This window comes from Lampris incognitus, chromosome 9 (assembly GCF_029633865.1).
Source record: "Lampris incognitus isolate fLamInc1 chromosome 9, fLamInc1.hap2, whole genome shotgun sequence".
Classification (NCBI taxonomy): Eukaryota; Metazoa; Chordata; class Actinopteri; order Lampriformes; family Lampridae; genus Lampris; species Lampris incognitus.
The window spans coordinates 61,678,310-61,693,309 of NC_079219.1; the positions used below are offsets into that span (position 1 = coordinate 61,678,310).

General features: G+C 47.2%; 1 protein-coding gene across 1 annotated transcript in view; it reads left to right on the plus strand.

The window, feature by feature from the left end:
- cspg5a (chondroitin sulfate proteoglycan 5a) overlaps positions 1–15,000 on the plus strand; it is a 145,441-nt gene that overhangs the window by 103,743 nt on the left and 26,698 nt on the right. The window contains exon 6 of the mRNA XM_056286886.1: positions 8,003–8,156. Coding sequence (XP_056142861.1) covers positions 8,003–8,156 — 154 coding nt within the window. The remainder of the gene's footprint in view (positions 1–8,002; positions 8,157–15,000) is intronic.

Sequence of the window (15,000 nt, forward strand, 5' to 3'; positions counted from 1 at the left end):
GTAAGAACAGAGAGAGTAAGAACAGAGAGAGAGTAAGAACAGAGAGAGAAAGAACAGAGAGAGAAAGAACAGAGAGAGAGAGTAAGAACAGAGAGAGAGAGTAAGAACAGAGAGAGTAAGAACAGAGAGAGTAAGAACAGAGAGAGAGAGTAAGAACAGAGAGAGAGTAAGAACAGAGAGAGAGAAAGAACAGAGAGAGAAAGAACAGAGAGAGAGAAAGAACAGAGAGAGAGAGTAAGAACAGAGAGAGAGAGTAAGAACAGAGAGAGAAAGAACAGAGGGAGAGAGTAAGAACAGAGAGAGAGAGTAAGAACAGAGAGAGAGTAAGAACAGAGAGAGAGAGTAAGAACAGAGAGAGAGAGTAAGAACAGAGAGAGAGAGTAAGAACAGAGAGAGAGTAAGAACAGAGAGAGAGAAAGAACAGAGAGAGTAAGAACAGAGAGAGAGAGTAAGAACAGAGAGAGTAAGAACAGAGAGAGAGAGTAAGAACAGAGAGAGAAAGAACAGAGAGAGAAAGAACAGAGAGAGAGTAAGAACAGAGAGAGAGAGTAAGAACAGAGAGAGAGTAAGAACAGAGAGAGAGTAAGAACAGAGAGAGAAAGAACAGAGAGAGAGAGTAAGAACAGAGAGAGAGTAAGAACAGAGAGAGAGTAAGAACAGAGAGAGAGAGTAAGAACAGAGAGAGAGAAAGAACAGAGAGAGAAAGAACAGAGAGAGAAAGAACAGAGAGAGAGAGTAAGAACAGAAAGAGTAAGAACAGAGAGAGAGAAAGAACAGAGAGAGAAAGAACAGAGAGAGAGTAAGAACAGAGAGAGAGAAAGAACAGAGAGAGAGAAAGAACAGAGAGAGAAAGAACAGAGAGAGAGTAAGAACAGAGAGAGTAAGAACAGAGAGAGAGAAAGAACAGAGAGAGAAAGAACAGAGAGAGTAAGAACAGAGAGAGTAAGAACAGAGAGAGAAAGAACAGAGAGAGAGAAAGAACAGAGAGAGAAAGAACAGAGAGAGAGAGTAAGAACAGAGAGGGAGAGAAGGTAGAGAAGCTAGAGAGGGAGAGAAGCTAGAGAAGCTAGAGAGGGAGAGAAGCTAGAGAAGCTAGAGAGGGAGAGAAGGTAGAGAGGGAGAGAAGGTAGAGAGGAGGTAGAGAGGGAGAGAAGATAGAGAGGGAGAGAAGGTAGAGAGAAGATGGAGTGGGAGAGAAGATAGAGAGGGAGAGAAGGTAGAGAGGAGGTAGAGAGGGAGAGAAGATAGAGAGGGAGAGAAGGTAGAGAGGAGGTAGAGAGGGAGAGAAGGTAGAGAGGGAGAGAAGATAGAGACAGACAGAGAAGATAGAGAGGGAGAGAAGATAGAGAGAAGGTAGAGAGAGAGAGAAGGTAGAAAGGGAGAGAAAGTAGAGAGGGAGAAAAGATAGAGAGAAAGTAGAGAGGGAGAGAGGATAGAGAGGGAGAGAAGGTAGAGAGGGAGAGAGGATAGAGAGGGGGAGAAGGTAGAGAGGAGGTAGAGAGGGAGAGAAGATAGAGAGGGAGAGAAGGTAGAGAGGAGGTAGAGAGGGAGAGAAGATAGAGAGGGAGAGAAGGTAGAGAGAAGATGGAGTGGGAGAGAAGATAGAGAGGGAGAGAAGGTAGAGAGGAGGTAGAGAGGGAGAGAAGATAGAGAGGGAGAGAAGGTAGAGAGGAGGTAGAGAGGGAGAGAAGATAGAGAGGGAGAGAAGGTAGAGAGAAGATGGAGTGGGAGAGAAGATAGAGAGGGAGAGAAGGTAGAGAGGGAGAGAAGATAGAGAGGGAGAGAAAGTAGAGAGGGAGAGAAGATAGAGAGAAAGTAGAGAGGGAGAGAGGATAGAGAGGGAGAGAAGGTAGAGAGGGAGAGAGGATAGAGAGGGAGAGAAGGTAGAGAGGGAGAGAGGATAGAGAGGGGGAGAAGGTAGAGAGGAGGTAGAGAGGGAGAGAAGATAGAGAGGGAGAGAAGGTAGAGAGAAGATGGAGTGGGAGAGAAGATAGAGAGGGAGAGAAGGTAGAGAGGAGGTAGAGAGGGAGAGAAGATAGAGAGGGAGAGAAGGTAGAGAGGGAGAGAGGATAGAGAGGGGGAGAAGGTGGAGAGAAGGTAGCAAGAAGAGACAGAAGAAGACAGAAGTGGTAAACAGAAGGCCGGGGGAGGAGAGGAAGGTAATAGTGAGAGAGTAGACATCAGTAAAGTCAGAGTCTCCATCCTTGTGAAACATAGAGAGACACTGAGAGAACAAGAGGAAGAGAGACAAAGAAAAAACATGGATGGATGGATGGATGGATGGATGGATGGATGGATGGATGGATGGATGGATGGATGGATGGAGAGAAAGAGTAGTAAAGGAATAATGCAAGAGAAAAGGGAAGATTGAGAAAGGTGGGACAAAGAAAGAGATGGGGGGGTGGAAACATGAATGCAGATACAGAGGGAACAATGGGGGGGGGGTGCGAGTAAAAACAGATTAGTGAAATGATCCGGGGGGGGGGTCAGTAGTCTGTATAGTAGCTGCAGAAGAAAAACGTGAAAAGTAAAAATTGTTCTGCTGACAGATCCCCACCTTCACCATCCACCTCCCCCTCCGCCCCCCAGAGCTGCATGCTGTGGCCAGGGAACACATACACACACATACACACACACACACACACACACACACACACACACACACACACACACACACACACACACACACACACACACACACACACACACACACACACACACGAGTTGCAAACTCCTGATCCAACATGTGGGGCAATGAGCTGAGCGCCCCTGCACTGCATGCTGGGAGGTTTGGTGTGTGCGGATGGTTCACATGAGATTGGTGAGGAGTTTGAATTCTTTGCTGTATTTTTTCGGATTTTCAACAACATAAACATTCAAGCACCCCAAGGACGCTCTCCACTGGACAAGGAGACAACCAGGGTGTATTCCTCGTCTGTCCTGTGGGCTTGACCAGGCAAACTGTCTTACTACTTGTACCGAGTGTTCAGTGGTGTTCAGGAGGAATGGCGTCCTCTGAGACGCCACCTCTGTCCATCCATCGCTGGATTCGGGTAGTCCCGCCGGAGCCCAGCGTGACGGTGCAGGAGGTCTTGTTGGCCGTAGGAGAGCAAGTTGGTCATGGCAATCTACTGTTTGCTTCCAGGATGAACAAGGCTGTGGTGGTATTTTGAGGAGGAGTGTCATGTTAGCGAGATGATGGAGAGGGGTGTAGTTATCAGTGATGTCTATACTACTGTTTCTCCATGGCCGGTTCCTCTACCAGAACCCCAGTGTGGGCTGTTCCGCCGTTTATCTGCACCAGACTGTTGCAAAGTGAGCTGCAGAGGTTTGTAGTCTGGGATGTACAGATCCGAAGGTAGAACATGTTCAGTCACTCAGGAGACAGGTGTTGAGGTTTTTGGGCTGTCCGACACAGAGTTTGGAGGTTTCCTTTAGAGTTAAGGACGGTTATGGCTCCTCGTACAGGGTGTATACCATTTGGGGGCAGTTGAAATGTCCTGAGTGTGGTGATGTCCGCATAGACAGCGAGTGGAGGCAAACACCGCAGATGCTAACATCCCCCCTGACAATGTCTCCCAGGCAGGGCCAGAACGGAGTCAGTGGGACGAACAGCCTGCTCCACCACTTGTAGATGAGGAAATAGGCCCTCAGCACATGGTCTTGGAGCCGGGGGCGGGTGGAGCTTGCAGAAACACTCGTAGCTGAACAGGCGGCTGCATCCAGCAGCTCGGCAGGGACTCGGGATGTGCTCAGTGGTGAGGGACAGGGTGTGGAGGGTGGAGGTAGGCCTACTGAAGAGAACACGGAGTGTAGAGGAGGTTCCCAGTAGCCAGGTAACGGGCGAGGCTGAGGACATGGATTACGACTCGGAGTCTGTGTCAGTTGGTGAAACATCAAGCCACAACACTGACGTGTATTCTCTGGGGGACATAAACGGTTTTTTTGGATGAAACTTTGGGGAAGTCAGTAAAAGTAAAAGATTATTTCAGTAATACACAGAAGTTCATTAGGACTGTTGGTCATCTGCAGAAGCTGCTTGGCTTTGAGCTGCTTGATGAGAAAAACGTTGTCACCTTAAGAAACACGTCACAGCCTTGACAAAGGCAGCAAAGGGGAAAACTTGGAAGGACAAAAGTTGTGAAATAAATTGTGATCATGCATCCCAGGGCACTTTATTCTTTTTTCTGGTTCATGCCGGTCTGTTTCTGTCTCTATCTTTTCCCCTGTTCTACCCATCTTTTGCAGGGGCTCAGGGTTGGATCGCTTAACATTAATGGTGGGAGGGACAGATGTAAGAGGGCTTTAGTGGCTGAGGTTGCGACGCAGAAAAAGATAAATGTGGTTTTTCTGCAGGAAACTCATAGTGATCAAACTAATGAGATAAACTGGGGGCGGTGGTGGGAGGGGTCATATACACTTAGCCATGGTGCCAACTTTAGTGGGGGGGGGGGTAGCAGTGTTACTAACTAAAAGAATTGTATCATCTGTGCAGTTAGTTAAGGGGAGGTGTCACATTGTAAGGGTAGAAATTGAACAGTGCATTTTCTGTTTGGTCAATGTATATGCCCCAATTCAGGGGGCCGACAGATTAGCCTTTCTCAGTGTTTTGAGGGATGAGTTGCAGAAGTATGGTCAGGAGCAGCTGATCATAGGATCATAGGTGGGGTTTGGAACTGCACCATTGATTTCACCGTGGACAGGACAAGTGAGGAACCATACATTCAGTCATCTGGTAGCTTAGGAGGAATAATTACTCGATTAGATTTACTAGATGCATGGAGGTTGAACCCCCCACTGCTAGACAGTACATGATAATCAATAACAGGGTGAGTGCAGCCAGGCTAGTTAGGTTCTACATTTCAAAGTCACTTGCATCCAGTCTAGTCAGCAGCTCCATTACTCCAGTTGGCTTCACTGATCATCATCTATTCACTGTAGATTTGATCATTTCTCCTGGGAAAAAGTTAGGTCATATTGGCATTTCAACAACAAGTTGCTGCAGGATAGTGTTTTCTGTCAGAGCTTTGAACAGTTTTGGGTCTACTGGCAAAGTATAAAAGCTAATTTTGATTTGCTTAGGCAGTGGTGGGAAGTGGGTAAGGCACAGATTCGTGTCTTCTGTCAGCAGTATACATCTCACCCCACTGCTAGAATTAAAGCAGTCCAGGAGCTGGAGCACAGTATTAAGAACATTGAGTGTGCTATGAATAGTAATCCAGATGTTGCTGCTGATGGCCTGCTGCAAGAGAAAAAGACTGGAGCTCAGGACTTTAATGTGGCAGCCAGTGAAAGGAGCCCTCGTTAGGTCTCACTTCCTCAACATCAAAGACATGGATGCTGCAAGCTCTTTCTTCTTCAGTTTGGAGAAGACTGTTGTCAGGAGGAAGCTGACGACATCCCTAAAGCTCCCCGGTGGCAGGGTGATGACTGATCCAAGGGAAATGAGGAGTCATGCTGTGGCTTTTTACTCTTCTCTCTTTGGAGCAGAGCAGTGTGATCAGGACAGTGCTGCAGAGCTGCTGGAGGGGCTTCCCCAGCTCGGTCTCCAGGAAAAGGCAGACCTGGATAGAGAACTCAGTTTGGAGGAGTTGACTGTAGCTGTTGGTCAAATTACTTCAGGACGGGCTCCCGGAATAGATGGGCTCACCATGGACTTTTACAAGCATTTCTCGTGTTCTGTTGGACCTGCCTTGCATGAAGTACTCTTGGATTGCATCCATGCAGGGATGATGCCTGTCTCTTGTAGGAGGACAGTTCTCTCCTTGCTCCCTAAAAAGGGAGATTTAGCTTTGCTGAAAAACTGGAGGCCAGTGGCCCTTTTATACTTGGACTATAAAGTGCTTTCCAGAGCACTGTCAAACAGACTAGGAGGATATCTGGATATACTTGTTCATATGGACCAAACATACTGTGTACAGGGCAGAACAATAATGACAATCTTTTTCTTTTTTGAGACGTGATGAGCTATGTAAACTTTATGATCTTGACATTGGTATTCTCTCCTTAGATCAAGAAAAAGCATGGCTATTTGTTTTCAGTGCTTAAAGTTTTTGGTGACCATTTTGGATCATGGATGGGGTTATTGTACAGTGGTTCTGAGTGTTTGGTGAAGGTTGGGGTAGGGTTGAGGGTATGACAGTGGCGAGAGAGGACAGCACCCAGTTTGCCTGCAGATCTTCAGTGGGGGAGAAGGTGTTGGGGGTATTTTGGGGCACAGAGGATTATCAGAGGCAGAATTGGGAGGGTGTGGTGGAGAACGTGTGTGCCAAGTTGTCTTTAAGGAACGGTTGCTACCCTAACTGCCATATAGGGGTTTACAGTGTGGACAATTTGAAAACCTGTTTGAAAACCTGTAAAAACTTTTTTGAACTCCTCAATGAGACATCTTCTGAAGCGTTCGTTGGATGAGCTGGACTACAACAAGGCGAAGAAGTGCGACTGTCATCTGTTGCGTTGGAATGTAAACTAAATAAATGTGCTTTTGAAAATCAAATCTCTCTCTCTATTACCCCAGCGTTGATTGTGCTGTCACTGTATTCATGAAACATGGACCCAGGATGTGGCGTGTTTAAGGTGGTGGTGGTGGTGGGGGGGGGGGCAGTTCGCGCTCTGCTCACCTCCAGACAGGACGAGGTGCCGGGCAGCAGCCGCCAGATGGAGGCCATGCTGCGGAAGAAAGACATGTTGTAAGGGTTGTAAAAGGGTTTTTGGGGTGGAGAGGTTTATGGGGGCAAATAACGGCCGTTTAACATGTCGACAGGAAGATCTGGAGAAAATACATGATGACAACTTGTCGGACTTGAGTTGTCTGACCCTTGTGACATGAGTGTGTTGCCTCTGACAATCCACCAAAGAAGCAAAATGGACGAGTTTCACAATGACGTCTGAGCCAAGGCAAAACCCCCTCCTGCCACCACATGAAAACCTGCTTCTGTGTGTGTGTGTGTGTGTGTGTGTGTGTGTGTGTGTGTGTGTGTGTGTGTGTGTGTGTGTGTGTGTGTGTGTGTGTGTGTGTGTGTGTGTGTGTGTGTGTGTGTGTGTGTGTGTTCCCTGGTTTTCTTTCGGTTTCTTTGGAGGTGTGACTGGAACTCTGCTGTGATCTTGAAAGGGTCCAGGTGACTTGAGGGTCTGAGAAGCTCTCGGGTCTTTGTGTTGTTGTTTCTTTGTGTTGTTGCATCACAGATAAAATGTGTGTGTCTGTTTCTCTGTTTGCCAGATCACAAACAGAAGATGAAAAACCTGCTGTCTTAACTAATGCCCCTTTCTCGCTTTTTGTCTCCCCCTTTCTTCCCCTGAAAATCATTTCTTCCCTTCTTTTTTCCAAATGATGTGATCTTTTTCACACTTGTCTCTTTCTCTTGCCTCTTCTTTCCATCCCTCCATCCCCCTCTCCTCCCTTTGCCTCACGTCATGTCTCATGCTCTCTCTCTCATTCACCCTCTTCTTGTATTGACTCCTGTGTTGTCTTTTTCTCCTCCTCCTTTCCTGCCAACGCTCCTCCCCACATCCCGTCCTCACATCTGTCTACTCCTTCTTTTACTTCTGCTCACCTAAACACATTTATTCTTCTGCTCTTCTCTGATCATCACTCCTTGATGGTGCGTCTCCCTCTCTCCTCCTCTCCACAATCTCCTCTGTGCCTTCGCTCACCTTTTCTCCTTTCCCCAAGCATTTCCCTCTCTCTCTTTTACTGCTCTACATCATCTGTCCCCCCCTTCCCCTTCCCCTCCACCTCCAAACTATCTTCCTCATCTCCTTCCTCCCCCCTCTCTCTCGCCATCTCTTTCCCTCCAAACTCCTTCCTCTTCCTCTTCTCTCAACTCTCCAAATGCCCTTTTCCCTCCTCTTCATCTTCTTGTCCTTCTCCTTTTCTCCCTCATTTCCCTTTCCTTACTCTCTCTTACCCAACGCTCCAAACCCCCCCTCCACTTTCCTGCTTTCTCCTCCACCTCTTCACTCTTCCAACCTCCCCCTCTCTTCACCCCTCCCCCCTCCTCAGTAAGTACCGGCCCGCCTCGGAGCAGCACAATGATAATTTCTCACTGTCCACCATCGCTGAGGGCTCCCACCCAAATGTAAGGAAACTGTGCGACACTCCTCCTAACGTCCCTCATGCCCGTGCATTGGCTTACTATGATAACATTATCTGTCAGGTAACGTGGTTCTCGCCTCTCTCTCTCACCCCCTTCTCCTGCCTGTCGCCCCACCCGTCCTCTCCCCTCACCCCAGCGCATGGGCATGAGTCCTCCTTCTCTTCAGGGGTCTAATTAAAATAATCGGGTGTGGGGCCATTCAGGGGGTTTAAGAGGGGGTTCTCTCTCAGCGGGGGGCGGAGGGGGTCAGTTCTGGTCAATAAAAGTGATTGACGCAGGTGTCCATAAGTGTGCCCGTGGGCATGAAGGCAATAAACACACAAGCACATTCAATGCACATGCGCGTGCACCTGTAAGCCCAGATGCAGGAACACTTGAACAAATCCCCACATGCACATGCAAACACATGCAAGCAAGCAAGAATGGCCACAAATTAGGTGCAGGATTCCAGACACACCGAGCATACACACCAACACAAGCCCACGTGTGGACTCGAGCGTATACAGCCGTAGTAGGGTAAGAACAAATAGGGGCGGCATGGGTCAGGAGCTAGAGCGGGTCATCTAGTAATCAGAAGGTTCCCAGTTTGATCTCCGGCTCCTCCAGACAGCGTGTGGAAGTGTCCTTGAGCAAGACACCGAACCCCTAACTGCCCCTGATGAGCAGGTTGGTGCCTTGCATGGCAGCCTCCGCCATCAGTGTGTGGCTGTGCGTGTGAATGGGAGAATGCAGTAGCGTATCATGGGGTTTCAGTCAGGGCCTTCAGTAACGAACTGCACCCCCCCACCCCCAACACACACATACAGATTTCTCATATGAGTGCCGATACAGCCACATACAACATACACTATCACGCACTACACGTATGCACCACTGGGTCAACGCCAAGAAGACAGCTGATACTCAACAAGCACAACACACAACACAGTGCACTACAGCAGCTACTGCAGCATCACCATCACACCTTCCTTCACGTCGCTCAGCAACCAGACTGCACACACACACACACACACACACACACACACACACACACACACACACACACACACACACACACACACACACACACACACACACCAACAACTAGAAGAGGGCACTCAGTATCTCCACCCGGTGCTCGGACTTAACGACAAAACACCCCTTTTTCTCCTAGCAGGAGGAGGCCTTCCTTACTCAAGACTTCAGATGTGTTTAACCGTCGCGCTTTTCATGATATAAAATCAGTGTAGTCGAATGACTTTCATTCATTCTAAAGCAATTAAACAACGGTAGGAAAACATAGCACACGTTTAATTGGAGCTGCTGAGGTGACTGCCATCTGTGCCTGTATTCATCCTACTCTTGAAAGTGTATTTTTATAGCGGAGTTTTAACTTTGGAGTCTATGCCACTTCCGCGTCTAATCCCCTCATGACGTCATTAAACCAACATGGCGGCGAGGTGACTAAAGTGAATTATTTTTGGCTCATCCAGAGTTCCTCCACTTCTCCTGAATTGCGATCAGCAGTGAATGATTTGCTAATTTGTGAAATACACATGATGAACTCTGTCGCGGCCCCACCCGAGCTACATCAGCGGTGCGCATGCGTGCAGCGACAGAGCGTAGGGTTGGTCGAGCGAGCTAGAGAGTGAATGGAGAGAGTGAGCGGCGATAGCGATAACAAACGTTTTCCGAAGGGTTTTAATCCCCACAACCACGAGAGGCTCTGGATCATACAGTCGTAACGGCACCACACATTCTGGGCTGACAGGCCCAGTGACTCGTGAGATCAGCCGCGGACAGAGAAACGCACGCGACCCAAGGCATGCCGCCTGGCGGAGATACGTTTCCACAGTGGATGCAGTGTCACCAGTCACTCACACGACGTTAACAAATTCAGTACAGCCACAATATCGTCAGTGCACCGCGTTCAGTTCAATAAGAAAGCTGTGCACACCAACCTGGAGCTGAAGTTCCACCTCCAGACTCCTGGCAGCCTTCTCTCACAAAAGTATCCGGCGATTTAGTCCGTTTGGGAGAACGTGTAACATAATGCAGACAATCCTACCAGATTCACAAAAAACGCTTAGTTTGCTCACAACCTGCCAAAGGCTTAACTTCAAAGTTGATGACGACACCGGGGCTAGCATCGACACATCACAGGGCCCCTGGGGCGTTCTGTCACTACGCATCAACATTTGATTGGCTGATGATACAGTCACTCAAGTTGTGATCAATTTGCAGCTTCGGGCTTCATGGCAAGGCTAGCAATACCAGGACTACTGCTGGTCCAAGGCTAGCAATACCAAGAGTGCTGCTGGTCCAAGGCTAGCAATACCAGGACTACTACTGGTCCAAGGCTAGCAATACCAAGAGTGCTGCTGGTCCAAGGCTAGCAATACCAGGACTACTACTGGTCCAAGGCTAGCAATACCAAGAGTGCTGATGGTCCAAGGCTAGCAATACCAGGACTACTACTGGTCCAAGGCTAGCAATACCAAGAGTGCTGCTGGTCCAAGGCTAGCAATACCAGGACTACTACTGGTCCAAGGTTAGCAATACCAGGAGTGCTGCTGGTCCAAGGCTAGCAATACCAGGACTACTACTGGTCCAAGGCTAGCAATACCAGGAGTGCTGCTGGTCCAAGGCTAGCAATACCAGGACTACTACTGGTCCAAGGCTAGCAATACCAGGAGTGCTGCTGGTCCAAGGCTAGCAATACCAGGACTACCACCGGTCCAAGGCTAGCAATACCAGGAGTGCTGCTGGTCCAAGGCTAGCAATACCAGGACTACCACCGGTCCAAGGCTAGCAATACCAGGAGTGCTGCTGGTCCAAGGCTAGCAATACCAGGACTACCACCGGTCCAAGGCTAGCAATACCAGGAGTGCTGCTGGTCCAAGGCTAGCAATACCAGGACTACCACTGGTCCAAGGCTAGCAATACCAGGAGTGCTGCTGGTCCAAGGAGCTGTGATGCATTTAGATGACATAGGAATGCCCTGCTCTGTCCCGGAAAAAAAAGAAATTGAACTCAGACACATTTCAGGCACACGTCAACTATGAAAAACAACTGCTGGTTTTGACAAGGCCAGCAGACAAGGCCCTGCAGGCCCTGACTGCCCACCACTGGGGATATGAGGCATACACGCACTGTAAAGCGCTTTGAGTGGTCTGCAGACTAGAAAGCGCTGTATAAATGCAGGCCCTTTACCATTTAATAAATATACATTTGAATTTATTTATTCATAAATATGTAAATACATAAAGATAATAACATAATGATATATAAATTCTACGCACATATACACACAAAAACCACACACGCATGCACATGTAAAAACAAACAAACCCATAATTGTACACATACAAACACAGAAAAAACAAGAATAAGGAGGCTTTTAGGAAATAGAATCCAGACATGTGGACTGATGTGGACTGTCAGAGCCTGGCCGGCTGCTGTGACAGGGGTCCGTAGATGCTCTCAAAGGAAAAGGGCTGCGCATGTTAATACCACACCGAGTTCTGAAAGTTTTGATTAAGTCAAGCAAACAAAAACTTGCCGTACACATGATGTTGTGCCATCAGAGAACACACTAAGAAACCAGAACAAACACAGACCCGGTAGGAGCACCATCACCATGGCAACCATTCAGAGTACCACCATAATGACAATATACTGATGCAGAACTGATGGACGTTTGTACTGGCAACATGAGGGCACAGCTGTCCTTTGCAGCATTGTTTGACAAAAATGGCCACCAAGGTTAGTTGTTGAAATCCAAATGGAGATGTTAAAGTGTTGCTTAATAGACCTGTCCAGGACTTTAACCCAGCTGAGAGAACCCCCACGTCCTCCCTTCTGTGACCCCCTCCCTCATCCCGTGTCTCCCTAACCAACTCCTTCTCTGATCACCCCTTGCATCAGTATGTCATGGCATGCTCGCTCTTTTACTAACATGCAGCTCCTTGTGGCCATGTTGGCAACTGCAGCTCTGCTTTGCTACATGTATGTGTTTAACCAAATCCCCACTTCACTCGTTTATCCTGACAGTGGGTGGGCGACAGGCGACTGACATGATTGGTCAAAATGAGGTTTTCTGGAGGGAGGGCGAGGATTGGATTTACATCCAGGTAAGACGATGGTATGGAAGATTTGGGAGAAGTGACTGGGGCTATCCAATCAGGATAAACATCTGAGATGCAACGCCTCTCTGCTGCCTACTGGTGGCACCAGAGAGTTTACAGGCGCCTCACTAACAGAAGCATGGGTAGCTAGTAGTGACAAGGCTAAGGTTGTAGCAGCATGGGTAGCAAGAACACTACAACACCCAGTAGGTCATGTTAAGATGTGGTACCACCTTCTAACAACTCCCACCAGTAGTTTGGACATCTATCTCCAAGTCCAACGTTGTAAGCCAAACGTAAATTTTCTTGATTGTTTGGTCTTGATTTTATTTTATGCTGTCTTGACAATTTAAACATCTTTCACAGTCAAACATAAAAACTTGTCAATAACTATCACGACTTCGAGTTACAGCGCCTCATCTAACAAGTCATTAGCACGTGGCTTAACCACAACCAAATGTATCCTCACAACCTCGACCAACAATAAAGACCCCAAAATCTCAGAAAATAAAACGTCATCCATCCTCATCGCTTATCCACATTTATGTCATTATCACCTTTCTAACCCACACCCCAAACCCATACAGCAGCCGGTAGAAGCCACACTGTGGTCAAACAGCACTTGCAGATACTTGGTGACGTGTGTTCTAGTCAGTCAGCTGTCAGATGGGCTCTGCTTTAATGCACAGGACAAAACACACGGGCCCCAAAAGGTTTTAGCAACTTACCCCAGGTAGGTTTCTACAAGGCAACTTAGGATCCTCCTTAACTGTATTTGTTCTGCTGCAATGAACCGCGCTCATCTGCTGCTTCGTTCAGTTCAAAACAAACACACAAGAATGATTTCCAAATGCTGTTTGACCCTGATCTGCTTTCTAGCAAGCGCCACAATTTAATTCCAGAAAGTTTCCCTTCCTCCACCAAAGCCATCGTGACCTATCAGCTTTCCTATACAACTCAACCTACAGTCACTAATATAGTGTACCTCCAGTAAACCCACGTTTTCAAACTAACAGTCTTTCTGTGTGGTGTGTCAACATGGCCGAGAACCACAGTAGAACCATTCAAACCAGCAGAGAGCTCAGAGTCTTGTGGTGTCAGTATTTGGTAAGCACAGTGTCAGGGTACCTCTCTCTCTCTCTCTCTCTCTCTCTCTCTCTCTCTCTCTCTCTCTCTCTCTCTCTCTCTCTCTCTCTCTCTCTCTCTCTCTCTCTCTCTCTCTCTCTCTCTCTCTCTCTCTCTCTCTCTCTCTCTCTCTCTCTCTCTCTCTCTCTCTCTCTCTCTCTCTCTCTGAGGATGTCATTGTGGTTTTGAGGAGAGTAACATTTGCCCCTGCCCCCTCCCCTCAGAAAACCATGAGCAGATATACCTGGGAGTGTAAGACCAAAGAGGAGTCCGACTGTGAGGTAAGGACCGCCCCCTAGATGGGTCCACCCCGTTCACCCCCCCCCTCCAAACGGCTCTCATTGTTATGTGGCTCCATCAGTTGAACAGCATCCCCCACCCTCCCACCCCCAAACTCAGGGTTAAGAGCCAATACAACACATGTAAACTCAGAGTTAAGACCCAATACAACACATGTAAACTCAGGGTTAAGACCCAATACAACACATGTAAACTCAGGGTTAAGACTCAATACAACACATGCAAACTCAGGGTTAAGACTCAATACAACACATGTAAACTCAGGGTTAAGACCCAATACAACACATGTAAACTCAGGGTTAAGACTCAATACAACACATAACTCAGGGTTAAGAGCCAATACAACACATGTAAACTCAGAGTTAAGACCCAATACAACACATGTAAACTCAGGGTTAAGACTCAATGCAACACATGTAAGCTCAGGGTTGAGACTCAATGCAACACATGTAAGCTCAGGGTTAAGACCCAATACCACACATGTAAACTCAGGGTTAAGATCCAATACAACACATGTAAACTCAGAGTTAAGACCCAATACAACACATGTAAACTCAGGGTTGAGACTCAATGCAACACATGTAAACTCAGGGTTAAGACTCAATGCAACACATGTAAACTCAGGGTTAAGACTCAATACAACACATGTAAACTCAGGGTTTAGACCCAATACAACACATGTAAACTCAGGGTTAAGACCCAATACAACACATGTAAACTCAGGGTTAAGACTCAATACAATACATGTAAACTCAGGGTTAAGAGCCAATACAACACATGTAAACTCAGGGTTAAGAGCCAATACAACACATGTAAACTCAGGGTTAAGAGCCAATAGAGCACATGTAAACTCAGGGTTAAGAGCCAATACAACACATGTAAACTCAGGGTTAAGACCAAATACAACACATGTAAACTCAGGGTTAAGACTCAATACAACACATGTAAACTCAGGGTTAAGAGCCAATAGAACACATGTAAACTTAGGGTTAAGACTCAATGTAACACATGTAAACTCAGGGTTAAGACTCAATGCAACACATGTAAACTCAGGGTTAAGAGCCAATGCAACACATGTAAACTCAGGGTTAAGACTCAATACAACACATGTAAACTCAGGGTTAAGAGCCAATACAACACATGTAAACTCAGGGTTAAGACTCAATACAATACATGTAAACTCAGGGTTAAGACTCAATACAATACATGTAAACTCAGGGTTAAGACTCAATACAACACATGTAAACTCAGGGTTAAGACCCAATACAACACATGTAAACTCAGGGTTAAGAGCCAATGCAACACATGTAAACTCAGGGTTAAGAGCCAATACAACACATGTAAACTTAGGGTTAAGACTCAATGTACCACAT